The 20,432-nt window shown below is 48.2% G+C and overlaps 6 protein-coding genes across 6 annotated transcripts; 3 read left to right on the top strand and 3 right to left on the bottom strand.

The window, feature by feature from the left end:
- Positions 1–154: 154 nt before the first annotated feature.
- On the top strand, positions 155–6,479 carry sidD (nonribosomal peptide synthase SidD; the record flags this gene model as incomplete). Its single annotated transcript, XM_057271232.1, has 2 exons — positions 155–592; positions 645–6,479. The coding sequence occupies 2 exons, from the start codon at positions 155–157 to the stop codon at positions 6,477–6,479; spliced, it is 6,273 nt and encodes a 2,090-aa protein (XP_057115420.1).
- Positions 6,480–6,871: 392 nt separating this feature from the next.
- N7481_012012 (ABC transporter ATP-binding protein) lies at positions 6,872–10,899 on the bottom strand (the record flags this gene model as incomplete). Its single annotated transcript, XM_057271231.1, has 2 exons — positions 6,872–9,903; positions 9,957–10,899. 2 exons carry the CDS (start codon positions 10,897–10,899, stop codon positions 6,872–6,874), a joined length of 3,975 nt encoding a protein of 1,324 aa, XP_057115419.1.
- An 888-nt stretch (positions 10,900–11,787) lies between these two features.
- Positions 11,788–13,190, bottom strand: N7481_012011 (GNAT family N-acetyltransferase; the record flags this gene model as incomplete). The annotated part of the gene is made up of 2 exons (XM_057271230.1): positions 11,788–12,159; positions 12,231–13,190. 2 exons carry the CDS (start codon positions 13,188–13,190, stop codon positions 11,788–11,790), a joined length of 1,332 nt encoding a protein of 443 aa, XP_057115418.1.
- A 535-nt stretch (positions 13,191–13,725) lies between these two features.
- Positions 13,726–14,618, top strand: sidH (enoyl-CoA hydratase/isomerase family protein; the record flags this gene model as incomplete). The annotated part of the gene is made up of 2 exons (XM_057271229.1): positions 13,726–13,954; positions 14,029–14,618. 2 exons carry the CDS (start codon positions 13,726–13,728, stop codon positions 14,616–14,618), a joined length of 819 nt encoding a protein of 272 aa, XP_057115417.1.
- Positions 14,619–16,087: 1,469 nt separating this feature from the next.
- N7481_012009 (uncharacterized protein) lies at positions 16,088–18,021 on the top strand (the record flags this gene model as incomplete). Its single annotated transcript, XM_057271228.1, has 3 exons — positions 16,088–16,344; positions 16,419–16,689; positions 16,747–18,021. The coding sequence occupies 3 exons, from the start codon at positions 16,088–16,090 to the stop codon at positions 18,019–18,021; spliced, it is 1,803 nt and encodes a 600-aa protein (XP_057115416.1).
- A 730-nt stretch (positions 18,022–18,751) lies between these two features.
- N7481_012008 (uncharacterized protein) lies at positions 18,752–20,395 on the bottom strand (the record flags this gene model as incomplete). The annotated part of the gene is made up of 1 exon (XM_057271227.1): positions 18,752–20,395. The coding sequence occupies one exon, from the start codon at positions 20,393–20,395 to the stop codon at positions 18,752–18,754; it is 1,644 nt and encodes a 547-aa protein (XP_057115415.1).
- Positions 20,396–20,432: the final 37 nt, after the last annotated feature.

Here is a 20,432-nt window from a genome sequence, read left to right as displayed (position 1 = left end):
TGCCAGTCGAGTGAGCCTTTGATACATTTGAGGGAGTTCGTGGTTGAAATAACTGGTCTAATAAAATATATACGAGCTCTAGAGTCTTCAGTATCCCTCGTTTTCCGACCGCCCAGCTCTCCGTCATCTATAGCGACCGCTTTATGCCGCCGAAATGGCCCCTATATGCATAAGCGACATGCTTGACCGAAATGACAGAGGTCACGGGTCTATTGAACGAACTCAAAGCTTTGAAAGCGGCGACACCAGAAGCTTTGAGGTAGTTGGTCTTGCATCCGACGAGACTTCACGCACTGGCATGAAAGATGACATTTTGCTTCTTTCGTGGCTGGCAATGCTTTTGAAAACGCGAGAAGGTGGTCAGGTTTCATTTGAATGGGCCTATGATATCTCTGGGGAAAGCAGTCGGTTATCAATGAATGAAGTTGTGAAAGGGCTGGAAGACGATATTGTGAATGCTTCCGCCGCCATTCGACAGTATATCGCTTCCGAATCAGCAGTCCCGAGTCACAACGCTCCGGTTACATCTCCGGTTCCCCTAATTCTGAGTACGAATTCCTTTTCAAAAAAACCAGAGGACACCAAAGAAGAAGTAAGTAAGGTCCTAATTCAGCAAATCTTCCTTTTTGACTAACGGGATAAAGGGCACAATCCATCTCGAACTACGCTTTAACGACAATTACCTCTATATCCGACCACTTTGGACTACCGAGAATATTTTACCATACACAGTCTCACTATACATCGAGACACTAGTTGAAACCATCAAAATTTGCCTCTCAAGTCCCGGCTTATCGATGCAAGACTGCCTCCGACCAAGCGCACGCGATTTGAGGGACATCTGGGGATGGAATCATATTTTACCCCCGAGCTATACATTCGGGATGCATGAAGAAATCTCAAGGCGTTCCCAAAAACACCCAAGCAAAGTGGCAATCTCTTCATGGGATGGTGAATTGACATACGGTCAAATTGAACATTATTCCGACTTTGTTGCGGACTCTCTTAGTCAATTAGGAGTGCAACTTCATGATTTTGTTCCAGTTTGCTTTGAAAAATCATGCTGGACTATCATTGCTGTTCTTGCGGTGATGAAGGCCGGTGGAACCTTGGTCATGATGGATCCAACTTTGCCTCTTGCGCGTCTCCAAAACATGGCCAGCCAAGTTAACGTAAAGACAATACTGTCGTCTTCAAAACAGAAGAAGTCTTCAAAAGAAATTCTGCCAGCTGGGAATTTATTCGTTGTGGAACAGGAATCTTTCAGGGACATCCCCGAGTCTGCGAAAATCACAAAACTGCCTTCTGTGCCGGGTTCAACTTTGATGTATCTCATTTTTACGTCAGGAAGCACTGGAACACCAAAAGGTGTCAAAATATCTCATGAATCGTACACCAGCAGTGCATTCCCTCGTGCGAAGGCAGTGGGTTATGATGAAGAATCGAGAGTTCTTGACTTCGCCTCATACGCCTTCGACGTTAGCATTGACAGCATGCTCTTGACTCTCGGAAACGGCGGTTGTCTTTGCATTCCCTCTGACGAGGACCGACTGAATGATATAAACGGAGCCATCCGGCGCATGAGTGTCAACTATGCTGGTATCACTCCTTCAATGGCTCGCATTTTAGAGCCAGATGTCATCGCTTCCCTCAGCGGCTTAGGTCTCGGTGGAGAAGCTGCTTCCCCCAGTGATGTAAACCTGTGGGGGCAGGACGCCAGAATCATCATTGGCTATGGACCCTGTGAGTGTACTATCGGGTGCACAGTGAATAGCAGCGCTGCCACTGGACGGGACTACATTTCAATCGGAACAGGAAATGGTGCAGCGATCTGGATTGTCGATCCTAATGACCATGAGATACTTATGCCCGTCGGCGCTGTTGGCGAACTGCTGGTTGAAGGTCCGATTGTTGGGCAGGGATACCTGAATGATCCAGAAAAGACTGCTGCTGCCTTCATCGAAGATCCGAAATGGCTGCTTGAAGGTCATGCAGAATTCACCGGGCGCAGTGGTCGACTATATAAGACCGGGGATCTTGGTAAATATGACCCTGATGGCTCAGGCGGTATCGTATTTGCTGGCAGGAAAGATACCCAGGTCAAACTGCGAGGTCAACGTGTCGAACTTGGGGAGATCGAGAGTCAACTCAGATCAAAGCTTCCTTCTGAGATCAGCGTGATCGTTGAAGTTATCAAGCCTGAAGGATCTGGTGGCCAGCAGACACTAGTGGCATTTGTCACATCCCAGTCTATCACAGGTTCAGACAACGGGGATATAAGATCGACCCAGCTCTCAGATGATCAATCCAAGTCTCTTGCTGAAGCGAACACAAAGATCATGACTGTTCTCCCGAGATACATGGTACCAACGGCATATATACCAGTCAACTGTCTTCCAGTCTTGATCTCAGGAAAGACAGATCGCAGACGCCTTCGGCAGTTCGGGGTAACAGTGGACTTGCGACAGCTGGGTCTGGGATCTGACGGTGCTGCTATGCGTGAATTGACCGAGGTCGAGGAGCGACTTCGGCAGTCATGGGGGCAAGTCCTGAAACTTGATGTAGAAGGAATCCGACCTGATGATAACTTTGTCACATTGGGTGGTGACTCTTTGGCCGCCATGAAGCTTGTTTCGGTCTGTCGAGAACAGGCACTCGACCTCACTGTGATTAACATTTTCGGCCACCCAATATTGTCTGAAATGGCTGGCATGGTCCAAGTCTGTGAAAACGAGACACGTCAAGAGGTCCCCGCCTTTTCAATGATCTCCCAATCTGTTCAGAGTGCCACTTCTGAAGTATCGGAGATTTATGGCTTTGATGTCGCAAAGATCGAAGACATTTATCCCTGTACGCCGACACAGGAATCACTATTCACTTTTTCTCTAAAGTCCGACAAGGCTTACGTTGCGCAGCGAGTGGCAACTATTCCAACTCACATCAGTCTCGGAGCTTGGAAGGATGCCTGGGAAGTTGTTGTCAGACAAAGTCCTATTCTTCGCACTCGGGTGGCGCAGTTGCAAGAGCCTGGTCTCCAGCAAGTCATTCTGAACGAAGAGGTTGCATGGAAACACCCAACTGACTTGGTTGAATATCTGGAAAGAGATCGACAGGAAAAGATGAATCTTGGAGAAAGCCTTGCTCGATATGCTATTGTTGAAGATACAACAAAGAACAATCGCTACATGATCTGGACCGTCCACCATGTCCTTTATGACGGCTGGTCTGAGCCTCTGATCCTCAAGAAGGTGCTTGATGTTTTGAACAACAAACAACTCGAACCTGAGACCCAGATGAGAGATTACATCAAATATGTGCGCGATACAGACGAAAAAGCCATGGGAGAATTCTGGAAGCGGGAGCTTGATGGTGCCGTTGGTCCTCAATTCCCTCGTCTGCCATCTCGGGACTTCTTGCCAATACCCGATGGTTTCATTGAGCACCAGATTGCTTTTACCATGCCGGAAAGCGCGTCTTTCACCATGGCCACTTTGATCCGTGGCGCTTGGGCCCTGGTGGCATCTCAGTACACACGAAGTGATGATATTGTGTTTGGCGAAACTCTCACTGGACGTGATATTGCACTAAGGGGAGTCGAAGGAATCATTGGTCCGCTTATTGCAACGCTTCCTGTGCGTGTCAATGTCAACCGATTGAGTACCGTCGAGTCATATCTCCATAGTGTGCAAAATATGATATTGACTCGCGTGCGATATCAGCATATGGGTATGCAGAATATCAGAAAGGTCAGCCGTGATGCCCAGCATGCTTGCGAGGCCGGCACTGGCTTGGTCATTCAACCTGATCCCGACACCTCAGCAAGCAAGCTTGGACTCGAACAAGGGGACGTGGCCCGAGAAGCCCTCCATTTCAATCCTTATCCACTGATGTTGGCATGTGGAATTCGCAAGAGTGGCTTCAGAATCTGTGCTAGCTTTGACAGCAGCCTTATTTCAGTCGCGCAGATGAAACGCGTATTGGTGCAACTTGAGACGGCATGCCAACAGCTGACCAAAAATATATCAGCACGAGTCGGGGAGATATCGTGTCTTCCAGAGGTCGAGTTGAATCAGATCTGGAATTGGAATCAAACGGCACCGCTATCAGCCAACCCAGAGCAAAAGACATTCCAGGCAGGTTCCAGCATCAAGCATGGTGCGATTTACCCCCGAGCATTCGTTCCTTGGGTTTGTGATCCACGTAACCCCTTCATTCTGTCGCCCATTGGGTGTATTGGTGAGCTCTGGCTGGAAGGATCTCTTTTGTCTGGTGAAACAATTGACAACCCTGACTGGCTTCTAACCGGAGTTCCCGGAGTTCCTGGCCGTCAGGGACAAATACAGGCGACTGGAGATATGGTTCAGCTTCTTGAGGACGGTAACTTGGTGTTTGTTGGCCGCAAGGAGAATGTAGTGCCAGCTCAAGGACACGCCGTTGATGTCGCAGAGGTCGAGGTTAACCTCGCCCAGCAGCTCCCTCCCTCTATTCGCTTTGCTGCAGCCGTGGTCCAGAGCAATCCTGCACAAACAAAGAAAGTGATGAAGCAGGAACTTGTCATTTTCATCGAGCAAACACCGATTGACGAGGAAAGCGTGACACTCCTTTCGGAATCGCACCAAATCAGTTGCGAAACCTCCGGCCAATATACAGACGCAACCATCAGCATGACAATCTCCGTCGAGCTCGCCCTGGCACTGAAGAAGCTGAAAAAATTTGCCCAAGACAACCTGCCGTCCTATCTGATCCCTACGGCATATCTTGTGGTCGAGAAAATTCCCACCAATATGGGAAATGTTGATCACAATTTGCTCAACAAGCTGGCATCAAGCATTTCTCCTGATTTCATTGAAAAGATCCGACAATCATTTGTGACGGTGTGGGAAAGCAGCGCAGTTCGAAGTAGCTTGACACCGTCTGAAACCATCCTCCGATCGGCATGGTCAAAGATTCTAGGTATTCCGGAAGAAAATATCGACGCCGATGACAATTTCTTCCGGTTGGGTGGTGACTCTGTCTTAGCAATGAAACTGGTATCATCTCTTCGCTCACAAGGGCACGGCTTGACGGTCGCGAACATCTTCCAGAACATGCGCCTAGGCGATGCTGCGAAGGTACTGAAGGTTGACCAAGCTTCGTCAAGCAAGGCCTTAGCTTATCGACCATTCTCCCTGCTGGGTCGTTCGGACCTCGAAATGTTTTTGTCGATCTTCGTTCGACCGAAGCTTGCCAACCCGAGTTGGAAAATTCGAGATGTGTATCCAGTGACAGATTCACAAGCACTCGACATCAAGGCAACCATTCAGCCACCACGTACTTCGATGCAGTACACTATGCTGTATTTTGATGACAGAATTCATCGCGAGAGGTTGCTGCGTGCTTGCGGTGATCTCATAAAGACACACGACATCTTGAGAACTGTCTTCATCGAGCACGAGTCCACATTCCTCCAGGTCGTTTTGGACGGGCTGTACGCGCCCGTGGTGACGCAAGGGGCCGAGAAAGAACTGGAGCAAACTGTTGTTGATGTTTGCACCTCCCACGCTGAGGAGGATTTCAAACTGGGGTCGCCCTTCTTCAAGATTTTCCATGTCCAAGGGACCGATGGTCGCGAATGTCTTATCCTTGGTCTCTCCCATGCGCAGTATGATGGCGTTTCCTTACCTCGCCTCCTACAGGATCTGGAGGCACTGTATACCGGAAGCGATATTCTGGAGTATGTGCCATTTTCCACATATATGGCTCGTATCTCCGATGACCGCGCAAACGGCAAGGCTATTGCATACTGGGATAAGCTTCTGAGTGGTTCTTCCATGTCAATCCTGGGAGGAAAATCGGGACAGCCTACCGAGAAGGCGGTGTTCCACACAAAACCTGTCGATGTTTTCTTTTCTCTTGAGGAAATCACCACTGCAAGCCTACTCACTGCCGCATGGGCATTGGTCTTGGCCCGCAATCTTGAAAATTCAGATGTGACTTTTGGAAGTGTTAGCTCGGGTCGAATGCTTGACTCTGCAGATGTGGAAAATGCCATGGGGCCATGCTATCAGCTGACCCCTGTCAGAGTTCCTTTCGAATCTCACTGGACTGGCATGGACTTGCTAAAATTCGTTCAGAAGCAAGGAGCTGAGTCTGCAGCCTATGACTTTGTCGGCTTCCAGGAGATTTCACAGCAGTGTGCCAAGTGGCCCTCGGATGTACAGTCGTTCGATTCTCTTGTGCATCATCAAGATTGGGATGACTTTGACTCTATGTCTTTCGCGGGAGAGTCCCTCAAGGTGGATATCCTGAATCCCCATGGAGACTCTCCTAGTCCATTGAAGGTAGTCTCTTATGTCCGCGAAGGACAGATGCATGTTGGCCTGGTTGGCTGTGAAAGTGACACGGCGTTTGTGGATAGGCTTCTTGATCAATTGGTCTCTACCGTCCAGAAACTAGAGGCTCATCAATCGGAACTTTTGCTCGACGCAAAATTCTTCTGATTACGGCTCACAAGAAATCATCTTATTCTATATACTTCTTTTGATAGATTGATATTGAAATCTTCATTTTTATGATTATAATTACACATTACTAGTAGCTACTGCTTCGATAAGACAACATTATCTACACTGATATTCAAGTTTCTCTGATTGTTTTAATTAGTCCAATTACCTTCCTTCATACTAGCCCGACTCGGAGTCAATGGCATAGATATCCCAAGGTTATTCCCGTGAACCTTGCCCAGGTGGAAACCAATTCGATCTCCTTTCATTCTAAAATTTACTAGTACTAATTATATGTTGTAAAAAGCAGTGGAAGAAAATGAAGAAAATATTATTGTCTCTAGCAAATTAAAAATTCAAATCTAATGCTCAAAATATAAAACAGCTTTTCATTCCGTGGCCACTGTTTGATGCATAACATTAGCCCGATAACTCTCCGATCTCTCGAGCAACTGTTCATGCGATCCATGATCAACGCATTGACCGGCTTCGATCAGGAAAATGACATCTGCCTTTCTGATCGTACGCAAACGATGGGCGATGGCAATGACAGTGATGCCTCTCGCGGCCTTCTCAAGGCCATCTTGCAAAAGCTTCTCAGACTCTGCATCCAAAGCACTGGTTGACTCATCAAGAATCAATAGCTTTGGCCTGCGAACAAGAGCACGAGCAATCGACAAGCGTTGCTTCTGACCTCCCGAGAATTGACTTCCATTAGGTCCACACATAGTCTGATACCCATCTGGCAAACCGATGATAGTCTCATGAATGTTTGCAAGCCTGCAGGCCTCTTCAATTTCGGCCAAGGTAACATCACGTCCAGGTGCGGCACCAAGGCTGATATTGAACTCAATGGTTCCTTCAAAGAGCACGCTCTCTTGAGGCACGAGCGAGATAGTGTCACGGAAAGAGACGCTATGTCCCTTGGTCACATCAAAGCCATCCACAAGAATGGATCCGGCTTCTGGTGTATAGAGACGCTCAACGAGCGAAATGATTGTCGATTTTCCGGCACCACTAGGTCCAACCAGAGCAGCAAATTTGCCCGGTCGGATGTCAATGTTCAATCCGTTGAGAACCTTCATATCTGGACGAGCTGGGTACGCAAAGTGAACATCGTGGAACTGAACACCCGAAGCTTGACCATCGGAAATAATAGGCTTCGGCTCTGCAGTTGCTTCGGGGTCGTTATTATTCAAGCGATCAGTCTCATCGTGACTTGGCACCTTTCCACTCATTTTTTCAGATCCAAGTTCAATTAGGCCAAGGATGCGAGCCATCGCATTCCGAGCATTTGTAAGTTCAGGTGCGAGGGCGAACATTTGACTCCAGAGAAGAGCACTGACAAGGAGAGAGAAAACAACAATTAAAAATTGAGTTTGAGTGTAAGTGCCCGCAATAATTTGCTTAGCACCCCACCAGTACGCCAAAGCATTAACGCAATTTCCTAAGAAATATGTTGTTGCTTGCCAGAGACTGGCATGGAGGGTGACTCTTAGGGTCTCCTTCCGGGGACCCTTCAAAGACTTTCGGTAGCTCTTGAGGATATCCTTTTCAAGAGAGAGCGAAGCGATTGTTTTGATAGAAGTAATAGCTTCCACGCCAATATCGACTGACTTTGTGTATGCGGTTTCGTGTTTTTCTTCGAATTTACCCAGAACGTGGAGCTCCATGAGGCCTGCTCCCAAGAGAAGAGGCACTAGCGCCAGACAAACCAGTGCAATCTTCCAGGCGATGATGTGCGTCAGGATAATTGCAGCAATAAGATTGACTGTGATCGAAATCAAGGTTCCAATGACCGAACCACTCAAGCCAGCCAAAGCATTTCCATCTCGGGTGATATAAGAGAGAAGCAGAGCCGGTGTTCGGCCCTTGGACTGGTGCCATTGCAGATCTTGCTCGAAGAGTGAGCGGAAAGACAGAACGCGGACGGTATAAACCATCTTTTCTGAGACCCATCCAAACCCTGCCCAGCTGACAAGGTTTGAGAAGAACTCAATAATAGCAAGAACGAAGAACATAAGTCCAAAGAAGTTACCACTTGACCGGATACTATCCGCGCTTTTGCAAGGATTCAAGCTTCCGACTGTATTGCCGAAAATGACAGCCTCGCCGGAGAACGCTCCGCCAACAATGACAGATCCGATCAAAGCCACGAAAAAGATCAACAAGTGCGACTTTAGAGCTGGACCATATCCGCGCAGAATAGCCCAAATTGATTTCTTGGGGGCCTCCGGCTCTTCCTCTTCTTCTGGAGCAGCGGAAACCTGGATTTCAGTTGCAGAGGCCTTGCGTTTCTCGTCGGGTGCGATATCATTGGAACCGCTCTTCTCAATTTCTGTGTCTGTGAAAGAACTCTGGTCGGACTTGCTCACACTGTCAATGCTAACACTGGTGTCGGTCTTTCCGGAGCTACCACCAAGTCCCTGCATATAGATGAGGTTGGCATAGGTTCCATTCATAGCCATCAACTCTGAATGAGTGCCTTGTTCCACAATATGTCCCTTGTGCATGACAATAATGTTGTCGGCGTTGGTGATTGTTGATAGACGATGAGCAATTGTGATCATAGTTCTGCCGCTGGAAATTCTGTTGATAGCGTCTTGGATGCGACGCTCAGTTCGGGAGTCGAGGGAGGCGGTAGCTTCGTCAAGGATGAGCACCGTGGGGTCTCTGATCAGAGCTCTTGCGAGAGATACACGTTGCTTTTGACCACCGCTGATCAAACGACCACTGGAACCAACACTAGTAGCATAGCCATAGTCGAGAGCGGAAATAAAACCGTCTGCGTCTGCGAGAACAGCAGCTTCTTGAACAAGTTTCACGATTTTGACAACCTCGGCTCCACGAATTTCGGCAGCGGTCATCAAATCCATGCCATCTCTGACTTCACTGGCAAGGCCCTCAAGATCAGATGCTACAAGTGCAGCCTTCAGCTCCTTGTGCTCGGGGTTACTGGAACTCATCAAACCATGAGCGATGTTTTCCAGAAGCGAGCGATCTAGGAGTGATGGCTCCTGCTGCACCAGGCTAAGGAAACTTCTCAGATCACGCGTATTGATATCCCGCAGATTATGTCCATCGAACAGAATCTCTCCTTGGTTTGGATCGTACAATCGTGTGACAAGACCAGCAATAGTCGACTTGCCACTTCCCGAGAGGCCAACAAGGGCTGTGTGTTTGTTTGCTGGGATGCTTAGGCTGATTTTATCGAGAACAGTGATTTCGGGTCGAGATGGGTAGGAGAATGAGACATTGTTGAATTCAAATCCTCCTTGTGCCTCAGTAAGACGAATACCCGCGTCGGTAGTACCATCGATCTGAGGTTCACGTTCCATATCTCCACGAAGCTTCTCGTATGAGGCAACTGCGGCAGTGAAAAGGTGGAGGAATGGTGCGACTTGGCTTAGGAGTAAAGTAGCTGGAGTTCTGTTAGTGGAATCACACACAGCCCCATAAGGAATAAGAGCTTACCTTCAACTAGAATGAAGATGACGGTGAACACCGAACCAACGGTAGAGCCGACATTGGAATCATCTACTGACTCCGCAACCTTCCTACTTCCCTGCCAGAAAGCTAGGCCGTTTGCCGAGTAAGCAATGAAGTACAGGAATCCAGCTTGGACACCAATAGCGGTAGCCTTCTTCATTCCTTCGCGCTCACTCTCCTTGAGAGCTTTGGAAAACTTCTCTTCCAAGCGAGTATTTGCACCAAAGGCATGGACGACGACAATATTTGAAAGTGCCTCGGAGGCAATCGAGGCGGCAGACGCAGCATAATCCGATACGCGGGCAGAGTACTTCTCGATGTAGTAACTTCCGATAAATGACATCAAGAAGTAGGCGGGAATCAGCGAGATGAGCATAGCCGCCAGCACAGATTGTTTGATAAAGGCGACGATGTAGGCCGTAACGAAGAAGGAGAAACTTGAAATACAGATTCCGACTTTTTCGGATGATCCTGAGCGAATTGTCTGGATGTCCGTGTTCAATCGCGAGGCGACCTCACCAGGAGGAAGATTGTCGAAAAATGATGGTTCTTGTCGCAGCAAGTTCTGTAGGTATCTTTCACGAAGTCTCTGCGCTAAACGTGCGCCGTAGGTGGTCCAGCAGGAAAGGTGAATGTAGATTGTGAAGAATTGCGCGATGGCCAGGTAGAAGATGATCAAAATTTTGGAGTTGATATCGCCTTGCTCTGAGGAATTAGATGCGGCAGTCGCAGTCCCAGCGGAGGCGTTACAGGTAGCCTCATTGAAGTCATCGAGTAATTGACCGAAGAGAATGCCAATCAAAGGGAATGGGACACCAGATGCGCAAGCAGCAACAAAGCCGACGAACAGCATTCCCAGCTCGATCTTTGAAGGACCTCCAGCAAGGATCATGCGGGGGTAACCCGCCATCTTTGAGAGGATTCCCATCGCGATCTGATTTTGGCGCGTTGGCCTGCAACACGAATAAGGAAGCCGCTGATTGATAAGATTATGCTGCCAGGAGAGCAGCCGTCACGTCGTCACGAGTTAGGCTATCCACTCCAGCGATGAGGGACGATATATTTGAATTCTATGACGCTGTAGGAAGACTGAAAACAGCTGAGGATCGATAGAAGCTCGTAGGAAGCTCGAGCATGTTAAAGGAAGTTCACATCTCTCTTCAAGAAAAATCCCCAGGGGCCCTGACGATAACCCAAATGGGCTTAGGGCTCAGCCGACATCGGTCCACATCGAACCGGCTTGTACTGAGTCCTAGCAGATCAAATCCACAAGAGGAGCACGACGACACGAGCTCAATTAGCGCAACACCGCGCCCTACGGGTGTTGGAACACTTGGTGAAGTGGGGTGGAGATGGCGATTTCTCAATACGCGCGATATACGAAACGGTGCACTAGCGGTAACTTTTGTCCTGTAATTTGTATCTTTACTTGTACTTGTAATATACACTATCAATCTCGGACTTCGACTCCATATTTGACTCCATCCACAGCACGCGACAAAATGAGCACATTATTAGTCTCCACTCCCCCCAATTCTAGTCTCCAGGACTGCAGCAGTGGACTTTGCTGGGTCGGTTCCCGGCAAGTTGACTTGACTTATCCTTCTGACACGCGAATCTTTCCAGCTTGACCCAATCGGGCCTGTTCCGGTGGGGATTTGTCGTCGAGCAACACATGCGCTTCAAGGCAACATTATTTGGCTTAATGGGCAAAGAAAATATTCATTTTAGGAAAATAAGGATGCTGGCTATGTCATCGCAATTTTGAGGTACATTTTTTCTTGATCAAATATCTAGCAATTTATTAAGTCTAGGATTACAGCTTAGCATTCCATGCAGCACGATCGGCCGATTCGAGCGGTCGCTCACGGCCGTCCCACCAAAGTGGGCACAGCTGGAACCACTTTTCCCTGCTTGCAATAGAATGAACCGATCGCTTATGACCCAAATCAACGTATTTTCCAATCGTTAAACCCTGGGCGTTCTCGTAGGAGAGAATAATCGGACCCGCAGCTTTGGGTTCTCCCACCACGTTCGCGGTTCGAGGATCGTCCAAAAAGCAGTAATGAATGCAGCTGGAGTACCACGCATTGACCCGTTTCGCGCCGCGGAATGAGGAGTCTCCCACGAGAGAGTGGCGACCGCGATCGTAGTCACCAGCATTATAGTGCGCACCATAGTGGTCCTCCTAAACAAAAGATTCGCCCTCAGCAACTTGCCACAATGAATAGTGTTATAGAACAGCGAAGTAGTACTAACCTTAGACCAGTAAAGCTCATAGTAGGAGAAGCGTGTATCGTTGAAACGGCCGAACAAACAGAGCACATGAGGATCGAAGTGTAACTTGCGGAGATATTCGCGGTGCTCATCCAAGGTGCCAGTCTCGTTCCATCCCTGCGCAACACGTGGATCATTTTGCCATTTATTGAAGGTCTTTAAATGCTCATGGTTCTGCCAATCCACCACTTCGAGAGAAAAGTGTTCATCTATCTCAGGAATATAGCGGCTGTAGGCAATGGACCCGGGATGCGGTTTGGGGCGGCGTGTCGGATGTCGGGTATATACGGGTTCGGCAGGGAACTTCGATGTCATCTGGTAGTTCTCTGGCATAATGGGGTAGTTTGCCAACGTCTCTCGCACAGGGCCATCTGTGCCATCTCCTAGGGCCCATATCGGACGAGGGCCCAGGGGAGAAGCGGCGCCCTGCCAGAAGGAACTTCGGAGCACCAACAATTCGTCAAATTCCTCAGATCCTTTAGACCAGGGCTGAAAAGGCTTTGGGTGAACAATCGCTAGGCCTGTGGATAGTAGCTCGCTTCGAATAACATCGTTGCCGGAACCTTGAAGATGCAGCCGGAAATATTCGTTTGTCGGGTGTGACAGGTTGATCGCATGAATCACGTTCCAAATCTGGCCCAGGGAAGGCGCGCTATCTCCAGACCATTCAAATTTAGTCTCGGGACTCCGACGTGCCCGACCCCACGCAGTATTATCATTGACAGGTGGTCGTTGGGTTTCGGGAATGAGAGAAAGCTCGCTCCAAGTCAAAGAGTCGAGGTGCAGAGGCTGAGGTAAAGGACGTCCATTCGCAGGTTGGTTGTCGAATGCCAAATTGAGCTTGGCTGTATTTGTATTTGAGACAGCATTGATCCGATATGCGGTCAGAAAAGGATGTGGTAGCTTCACCAGTGGATATTGATGTGAAGAAATTGACGCCATTGTGGTGTAACTCAAGGTATAAGCTTGAACAAGAAATTCTGCAGGATTTTGTGGCTTTTGAATCCCATTTATGTCGAAGGACCCTTCGGTAATCTGACGGAGTAATAATAGACAACCTTAGCCCCCTCCAGGGGATTTACCAAAAGGGTTAACTATGCCGAGATGATCCAATTAGGTCGAAGCTCTGTCTTAGCATGGCAGCCTTCTGGTACTTTTAGTTTCGGATTTTGAATTTTAAGCGAATGTCGTGTCCGAGTCCGAGTCATACTACTAGTCATACCAGCCATACCAGCCATACCAGCCATACATAGTGAACTTTGAGCCTCGGCAGGAACAAAATCCCCAAAATGGCACCCCGATGGTCGCTTCCTTCCGTCGTTAAAGTTGCCCGAGTTTCTTTGGTGGCACCTTCTGCACTTTACTGATCGATCACAGACCCACCACATTCAGATGTGAGTACGAGTATAATACTCCCTATTCACCAGATCTATACTAAAGGCTGCCTTGATAGATTATCTCACGCGCAACAGCCACCATGTCTCTACGAAGCAGGACCCTCAGCTACCAAAACTTCACTCTCTCGTTTCCGGACGAGCGCATCCTCCAAGTTACCCTCAACAGACCGCAAAAGCTCAACTCAATCGACAAAACCACGAGTCGCGAGATCCAGGGGGTTTGGGAATTATTTGACCAAGACGAAACTTTATGGGTTGGAATTATCACTGGCAACGGCAGAGCCTTCTGCACTGGGGCTGACTTACAAGGTAATTATTATAACCAGTTTCCCATGATGATAACAATGTCTCTGGCATCAGCTGATTGGGATCCACCCACGCAGAATGGAATCGAATGAATCAGACAGGTGAAATCAACAGTATGGATGCACCTGGACTCGCTGGTTTGCCCAGACGAAGTGGTAAGAAGCCGATTATCGCCGCCGTCAATGGAATCTGCATGGGAGGAGGCTTTGAGATGATCGCCAACTGTGACCTTGTGATCGCGTCTTCATCCGCCACATTCGCCTTGCCGGAAGTGAAGCGCGGTATTGTTCCTGTGGCCGGATGTCTTCCACGACTAACACGTACGATTGGACTCCAACGTACCATGGACCTCGTGTTGACTGGTAGGACGGTGGATGCGAAAACTCTCGAAAAATGGGGCCTCATTAGCCAAGTGGTGGATGCCGCAGCAGATGTTGCCGACGCCGCAGTGAAGATTGCCTTGGAAATGTGCAAGAACAGTCCGGACGCGCTAATTGTCGGCCGTGAAGGGGTTCGGATGAGCTGGGAATATGGCAGTGCGGAGGAGGCCGTATCCACCCTGGCGGATCAATGGTACCCTCGCCTAATGCGTGGAGAAAACTTCTCCGAAGGAATCCAGGCGTTTGTGGAGAAGCGACCTGTGAGGTGGGCCAATTCCAAGCTGTAAGGCGATAATGGTGTCGCCTGGGCAGAACTTGAAGAGGGGGAAAAAATTTCAACTCAATCTAATCAGATGGTCTCGGCTCGTGATAATTTACTGGTGGCGGTAATGATCCATGGGTTCAAAGCTTTGTATTTCGTATTTAATTTCAGCTTATCAGATGTAAGTTCGCCAAGTACTAGTCTAAGTGACCTTCAAAACGGCCACCCAAATTAATAACTATTTTAGCCCCTGGGGTTGCATTCGATCCTGTAGTGCGTCAGCTAATAACTCGGCCCCATTATTCGTCTTCCAGGGCTGCATTCATGGTAAAAAGGAATGAAGATCTTGGAGGAATTATGCAAGTATTCCGACTTGTGGAGTTTTATTCCTCAATTCTCTCGATCTCAGGGTGCCTAAATTATACTGCCCATGTGTACTCGACTATCTTCCCCCAAAAGAGTACTAAACTCCGCAAAGCCAAGCCCCGAGAAAACTGCGAAGCCCAAACGACTCCGAGTCCATCATACTGTAAGTATTGTAAGTAATGTAAGTATTGTAAGTTATACTAGATGCTCGTTATTTACCACTAGCTGTATGTAATTAATACCCCGGCGAAGTCGGGTGTTTCCGAATCTATCTAGACTCCACTTGTCTCGTCAGACCATCGCACGGACCGGAAAAAAAGAATCTGATAACTTTTCTTCTAAACCTTTTTGGGTGCGAAGCACCAAGTTCATTTTTCTCGCTCACTCATCCTCAGGCATTCTTTCCGCCAAGATCTTGGCTGTACGTGGCTTCTGCGTGGCCCCCACCGTCTCGGGACATTTCCACGACGCCTCCAAGTAGCCACCCTTCGCTTCGGTTGTTTCTACTCGATTGCAGTAAAGGTGGAACTTGAGTTTCGAGAATTTGGAACTGAAGCGCCGGTTCCGCCCGCGCCGCGTCCGTTCCTTTGCTCGATCATCTGATTAGATGGAGCCCGTATGTCCAATCGCCTTGTTGCTACGCCTTTTGCAATTATAAGGGCTAGCTTCTTCTGTGCGCGCGCTCGTATTGTCATCTCCCCTCACCTCCATGAAGTGCACATGCTTCTACCCTGTACGTATGTGTCTGTGACTGTGACTGCCGATTTGCTTGTATTGGGAGGTGAATGCAAAGAGTGACTGTGCTGCTGCTTAACTTAGTGCCAATTATTGCTATCCGCGAATGGCGTCCGGTCACCAGCGAATTAATATCGGTGGAAGTTCCAGGTTCAGGCGATGCCAAGGCCAGCCAAGGCCAGCCAAGGACTCTGAGGCCCTTGGCAAGTATGTATCGAGTTAGTGTACCACAAAATCAACACGCGAGGAAAAGGTATCAATCAGTGAACTCTAGCCGATAAAATTAGTGATTGCCATAAAGATAAACTTTCCCCCCCGCGTGATTTCGTACTCGTTTGAGTTCCAGTTCCTTGACCATTTTGCTTCAATCAACCTAAGGTTGTTCAATAAGCAATGACGGTAATCAACAGATTCCGCGCTTTTCGGCGCCAATCGGTTGAAGAGTCTGTTCCCGCTGTGACCAGTACGGCAGAGGAGACGAAGACTGACTCCGTCGTTGCTGGCGCGGTCCCAGTCAATGATATTCATCATGAAAAGGGCTCGGAGCACAATCCTGAGCGCCCGAGTGAAGATGTGCAGCGGGGTGTCAAGAACATCGAGGCCACAACGTTGACCTGGACCAAGGGCACGCTGATCGCCGTTTTCATCAAGTTCGTTTCGGCCCTATTCTGCCGATCGTCAGCCCTATCTTGCGATCTAAAACTAACTTAATTTTCTCTGGCAGTATTTGGTTCCTATACTTCGTTAATGCCTTCCAATCGTCGGTCTTTTGGACCGTGGTCCCCTATGTTACTAGCGACTTCTCCTCGCATTCGTTGCTGAACACCATTTACGTTGTTGGTGATTGTATGGCAGCTGCAACCTTCATTCCCGTGGCCCGGGCCATGGATACATTTGGTCGTGCCGAGGGCTTCTTAGCCATGGTTATTTTCGGAACTCTGGGACTGATCATGATGGCTGCTTGCCATAACCTCCCGACTTTCTGTGCCGCCTATGTAAGCAGCCCGGTCTGAACACAATTTCTCTGTGACTAATAAGATTATGCTTTTTAGTGTTTCTACAATATCGGCTTCAGTGGTATGACTTATACCATCGATGTCGTAACTGCAGATGCATCGAAATTGAAGAATCGAGCATTGGCCTTCGCCTTCACCTCTTCCCCGTACATCATCACCGCCTTCGCTGGCCCAAAGGTGGCCGAGGATTACCTCGAGCTCATTAATTGGCGCTGGGCCTTTGGAACCTTCGCCATCATCTTTCCCATCGTCGCGTTCCCCCTCTTCGCCATTCTGAAATGGAATCTTCACAAGGCCAAGAAGTCTGGCTTGCTTGAGAGGGAGCCAAGCAATCGGACTCTTCTACAGAACATCTGGCATTATGCCAATGAGCTCGATATCATTGGTGTCTTCCTCTTTTCTGGCGGCCTCGTTGTGTTCCTTCTTCCATTCTCAATCGCAGCTGAGGCTCCTAATAGCTGGGGTACTGACTACATCATTGCCATGATTGTCGTCGGCTTTGTCATGCTCTTTGTTTTCGTTCTATACGAGAATTATATCGCACCTCGTCCGATGCTCAGCTGGAAGTTGCTTTCGGACCGTACTGTTATTGGTGCTTGCTTGCTAGATGCAACCTATCAGCTGTGCTACTACTGCTGGAATGGATACTTCACGTCCTTCCTTCAGGTGGTCAATGATCTTACGATCTCACAGTCGGGCTATGTCGCGAACACATTCGATGTTGTCTCAGGCGTCTTGCTTCTTGGAGTTGGTTTTATGATCCGCAAGACTGGTCGCTTTAAGTGGCTGCTTTACATTGCTGTTCCTCTCTATATCTTCGCCCAGGGCTTGATGATCTACTTCCGTCGCCCCAATCAATCGGTTGGATATCTTGTAATGTGCCAGGTCTTCATCTCCATTGGTGGAGCTGTGTTTATTATCGTCGAGCAGCTGGCTATCCTCGCAGCCGTTGAACACGAAAACATTGCCACCGTCCTTGCTCTCTTGAATGTCGTCGGAACTGTTGGCGATGCTGCCGGCTCCACCATCTGTGGTGTTATCTGGCAGGCCACCTTTAAAAAGGCTCTCAGACGGAATCTTCCGGCAGAGGTCATGGACAACTTTGACCTAATTTATGAAGATATCGAGACCCAGATGTCTTACGTACCTGGATCGCCCGTCAGAACTGCTATCCAGAACTCCTACGGCTATGCGCAGACTCGAATGCTTGCTGCTGGTACCGCTATCATGGTCCTCGCTGTTCCTTGGACTATGATGATTCGCAACATTGACCTCAAGGCAGTCCAACAGGTCAAGGGTGTGGTCTTCTAAGAAATTACCTTAGACTTCTCGTTTATTGAATAGACTTTTGTTCCTCGTCGGCGGCTCTTATCAAACCCCAATTCCCCAAAGAAACCTTTCTCGATATCCTTTTTGAGGGCAACCAAAAATAAACCTCGGAGAAAGCATGTTAATAGTGACACCTATCTTCACTCTAATAAGTCATGAATTTTTTATTATTTATCAGTTTTCATTATGGTCCGGTCTCTCGCCTTTGCATATGCAGTGAAACTAAATGCAGTAAAAGTTTCCCATTCAGACTCTAGCTATTTTATAAGGTCCACTGTGATAGAGAAACACAACTAGCGTTATTTTCGCGTCATAACCGCGCTTTGTTGTTTCACTCACCACCCAACGACCATGGCGAGTATCGCCCAAAAAACTACGCAAGATCGTAAAAAGGGGGCAGAGCTATCATCTGAAGCTCGCTCGGCTATTATAGATGCTTAAGAATCAGACATATCTGCCTCCAAAATTGCTTCCGATTTTGGCGACAGTCGAACTCCGGTTTACAAAACCTTGGAAAGATTTAAACAACACCAAACCACCAAGTCCTTACCTCGATGGGGTCACCCTGTCAAGTTTACCCGTGCTGCTGCCCGATCTATTTGTCTTTTAGTCCGTCGGAAGAGGAAAAGTCTCATATACAAGGCTCCAATGAATTTCATCGAGTCCAAAAAAGTTGTCAGATCAACTGAGGTCAAAAAGCAGAGCGCGGCATTTATTTCACATCAGGATAAAATCTCCAGTTCGGCTTGTAATTAGGATTTAATTCTTTGCCCAGCATCAATGCCCTCATGATCTCGTTTGGCATCCGATTCTCATTCAAGAACGTGTCATGGAATACTTTTTCACTCATTATACCTTGGCCCACGACCTCTTTTCGCATAGCGTGAATCTGTATTGCGCCCACCATGTAGCCAATCTGATAGAGTGGTGAATATTCACCACTCAGAGATCGCCTGACTTCTCCTTCGGCCGTTGCGCGTTCATGCCCAACCGCATTCACAAGCAAATCTATGCACTCTTGAGGCGCCATCTGACCAAGGTGGAATTTAATCGAGAATATAATGCGGGCGCATCGATGAAGCCGCCAAAAAAGCATTCCAATTCGATTTTCGGGCGATTTCTCGAACCTTTCGTCGTCCCAGAGCAGAAATTCCCAGTAAAGGGCCCAGCCTTCCACTGAGAATGGGCTGTCAAAAATGCGTCGATAAGGCTTAGATCTGGCATTGACATGCATCTGCAAGTGATGCCCCGGTATCATTTCATGGAAGACTGTCGCACGCGCGAAGTGAATGTTGTTACCTCGCATGCTCATCATTTTCGCCTCGTGGTCCATTGTATCAGTCGGGTATGATACGATGATTGAATCTCCACCGAGGAAGAATGGATTTATTCTCTGTCGCTCTGGCGACATCATGAACATTTTCCAGGCATTTTTGGCCACACATGGAACTGTGACAAGATCATATTTTTCAACAAAGGCAACAGCCTCATGGAAAAGCTCTTTGACTAATTGTGTTTGTTTCCCGGCCTCGACATAGTCATTCTTGACCTTTTCAAGGGCCTGTCTCCAGTCGCTGTTTAGCCCCATACAGCTCGAGGCTTTCTTCAATTCCACAATACACCAGTCAAATTCTTTCTCGCCAATCAAGATGATTTCCTCGGGGGTGTAAGGAATCATCTCCGCTTGAAGATCAGCAAGAAGTCCCTCTCGCCCAATGGGCTGGCCAACAATTGCGCCATCATCTTTTGCCTTAATTCCGACAAGGCGATCGCGAATAATTGCGGAAATACTTTTCAGACTTCTTTCCACGATACTGTACGGATTTGACACCCACCAATCAAAGGATGGATCGTATCCTTTGTAAAATAGATACCATTCCTTCAAATGGTCACGCAGGGCATCGATGGTGCGCGACGCGCGGAATGCCACAGTTTTTTCAATCCGCTGCATGGTGTATTCATTTTCAACCTTTCCAATGATTTTGGCAATTTCAACCTGGACCTCAAACAACTTCTGGGCAGCATCCTGGGAATTCATTGGTAGAACTAGGGCCCTGGCCTCACAAAGATCAACCAATATAGTCGCGAATGGAATCAGCGAAGATGCCTTCTCGTCTTGTTTGCTATCGAGGTCCAACTGTCGGAGTTCGCCCTCCATGTAATTTTTGATGAGCAGGTAGTCCACTTGGCTCTCCTGGTTCAAACGCTGAAAATACCGTTCGTATTGCTTCAATGATTTAAGCTCCACCGTAAGGAACTCGCGCATTCTTTCACCTCTTCTAGTCGATATTTTTATGGGGAGAAACACTTCGATATCTCTTAGGTCTTCCGTGATTCGCTCAATCAGACCACGCATGGTTGATTCTGATGCCTCAGGCCGGGGAAGCCCATTG

This window comes from Penicillium waksmanii (genome assembly GCF_028829765.1).
Source record: "Penicillium waksmanii strain IBT 27052 chromosome Unknown utg000010l:1.0-3698451.0:1.0-3701458.0, whole genome shotgun sequence".
Lineage (NCBI taxonomy): Eukaryota > Fungi > Ascomycota > Eurotiomycetes > Eurotiales > Aspergillaceae > Penicillium > Penicillium waksmanii.
This window is presented reverse-complemented; position numbering and strand designations above follow the sequence as displayed.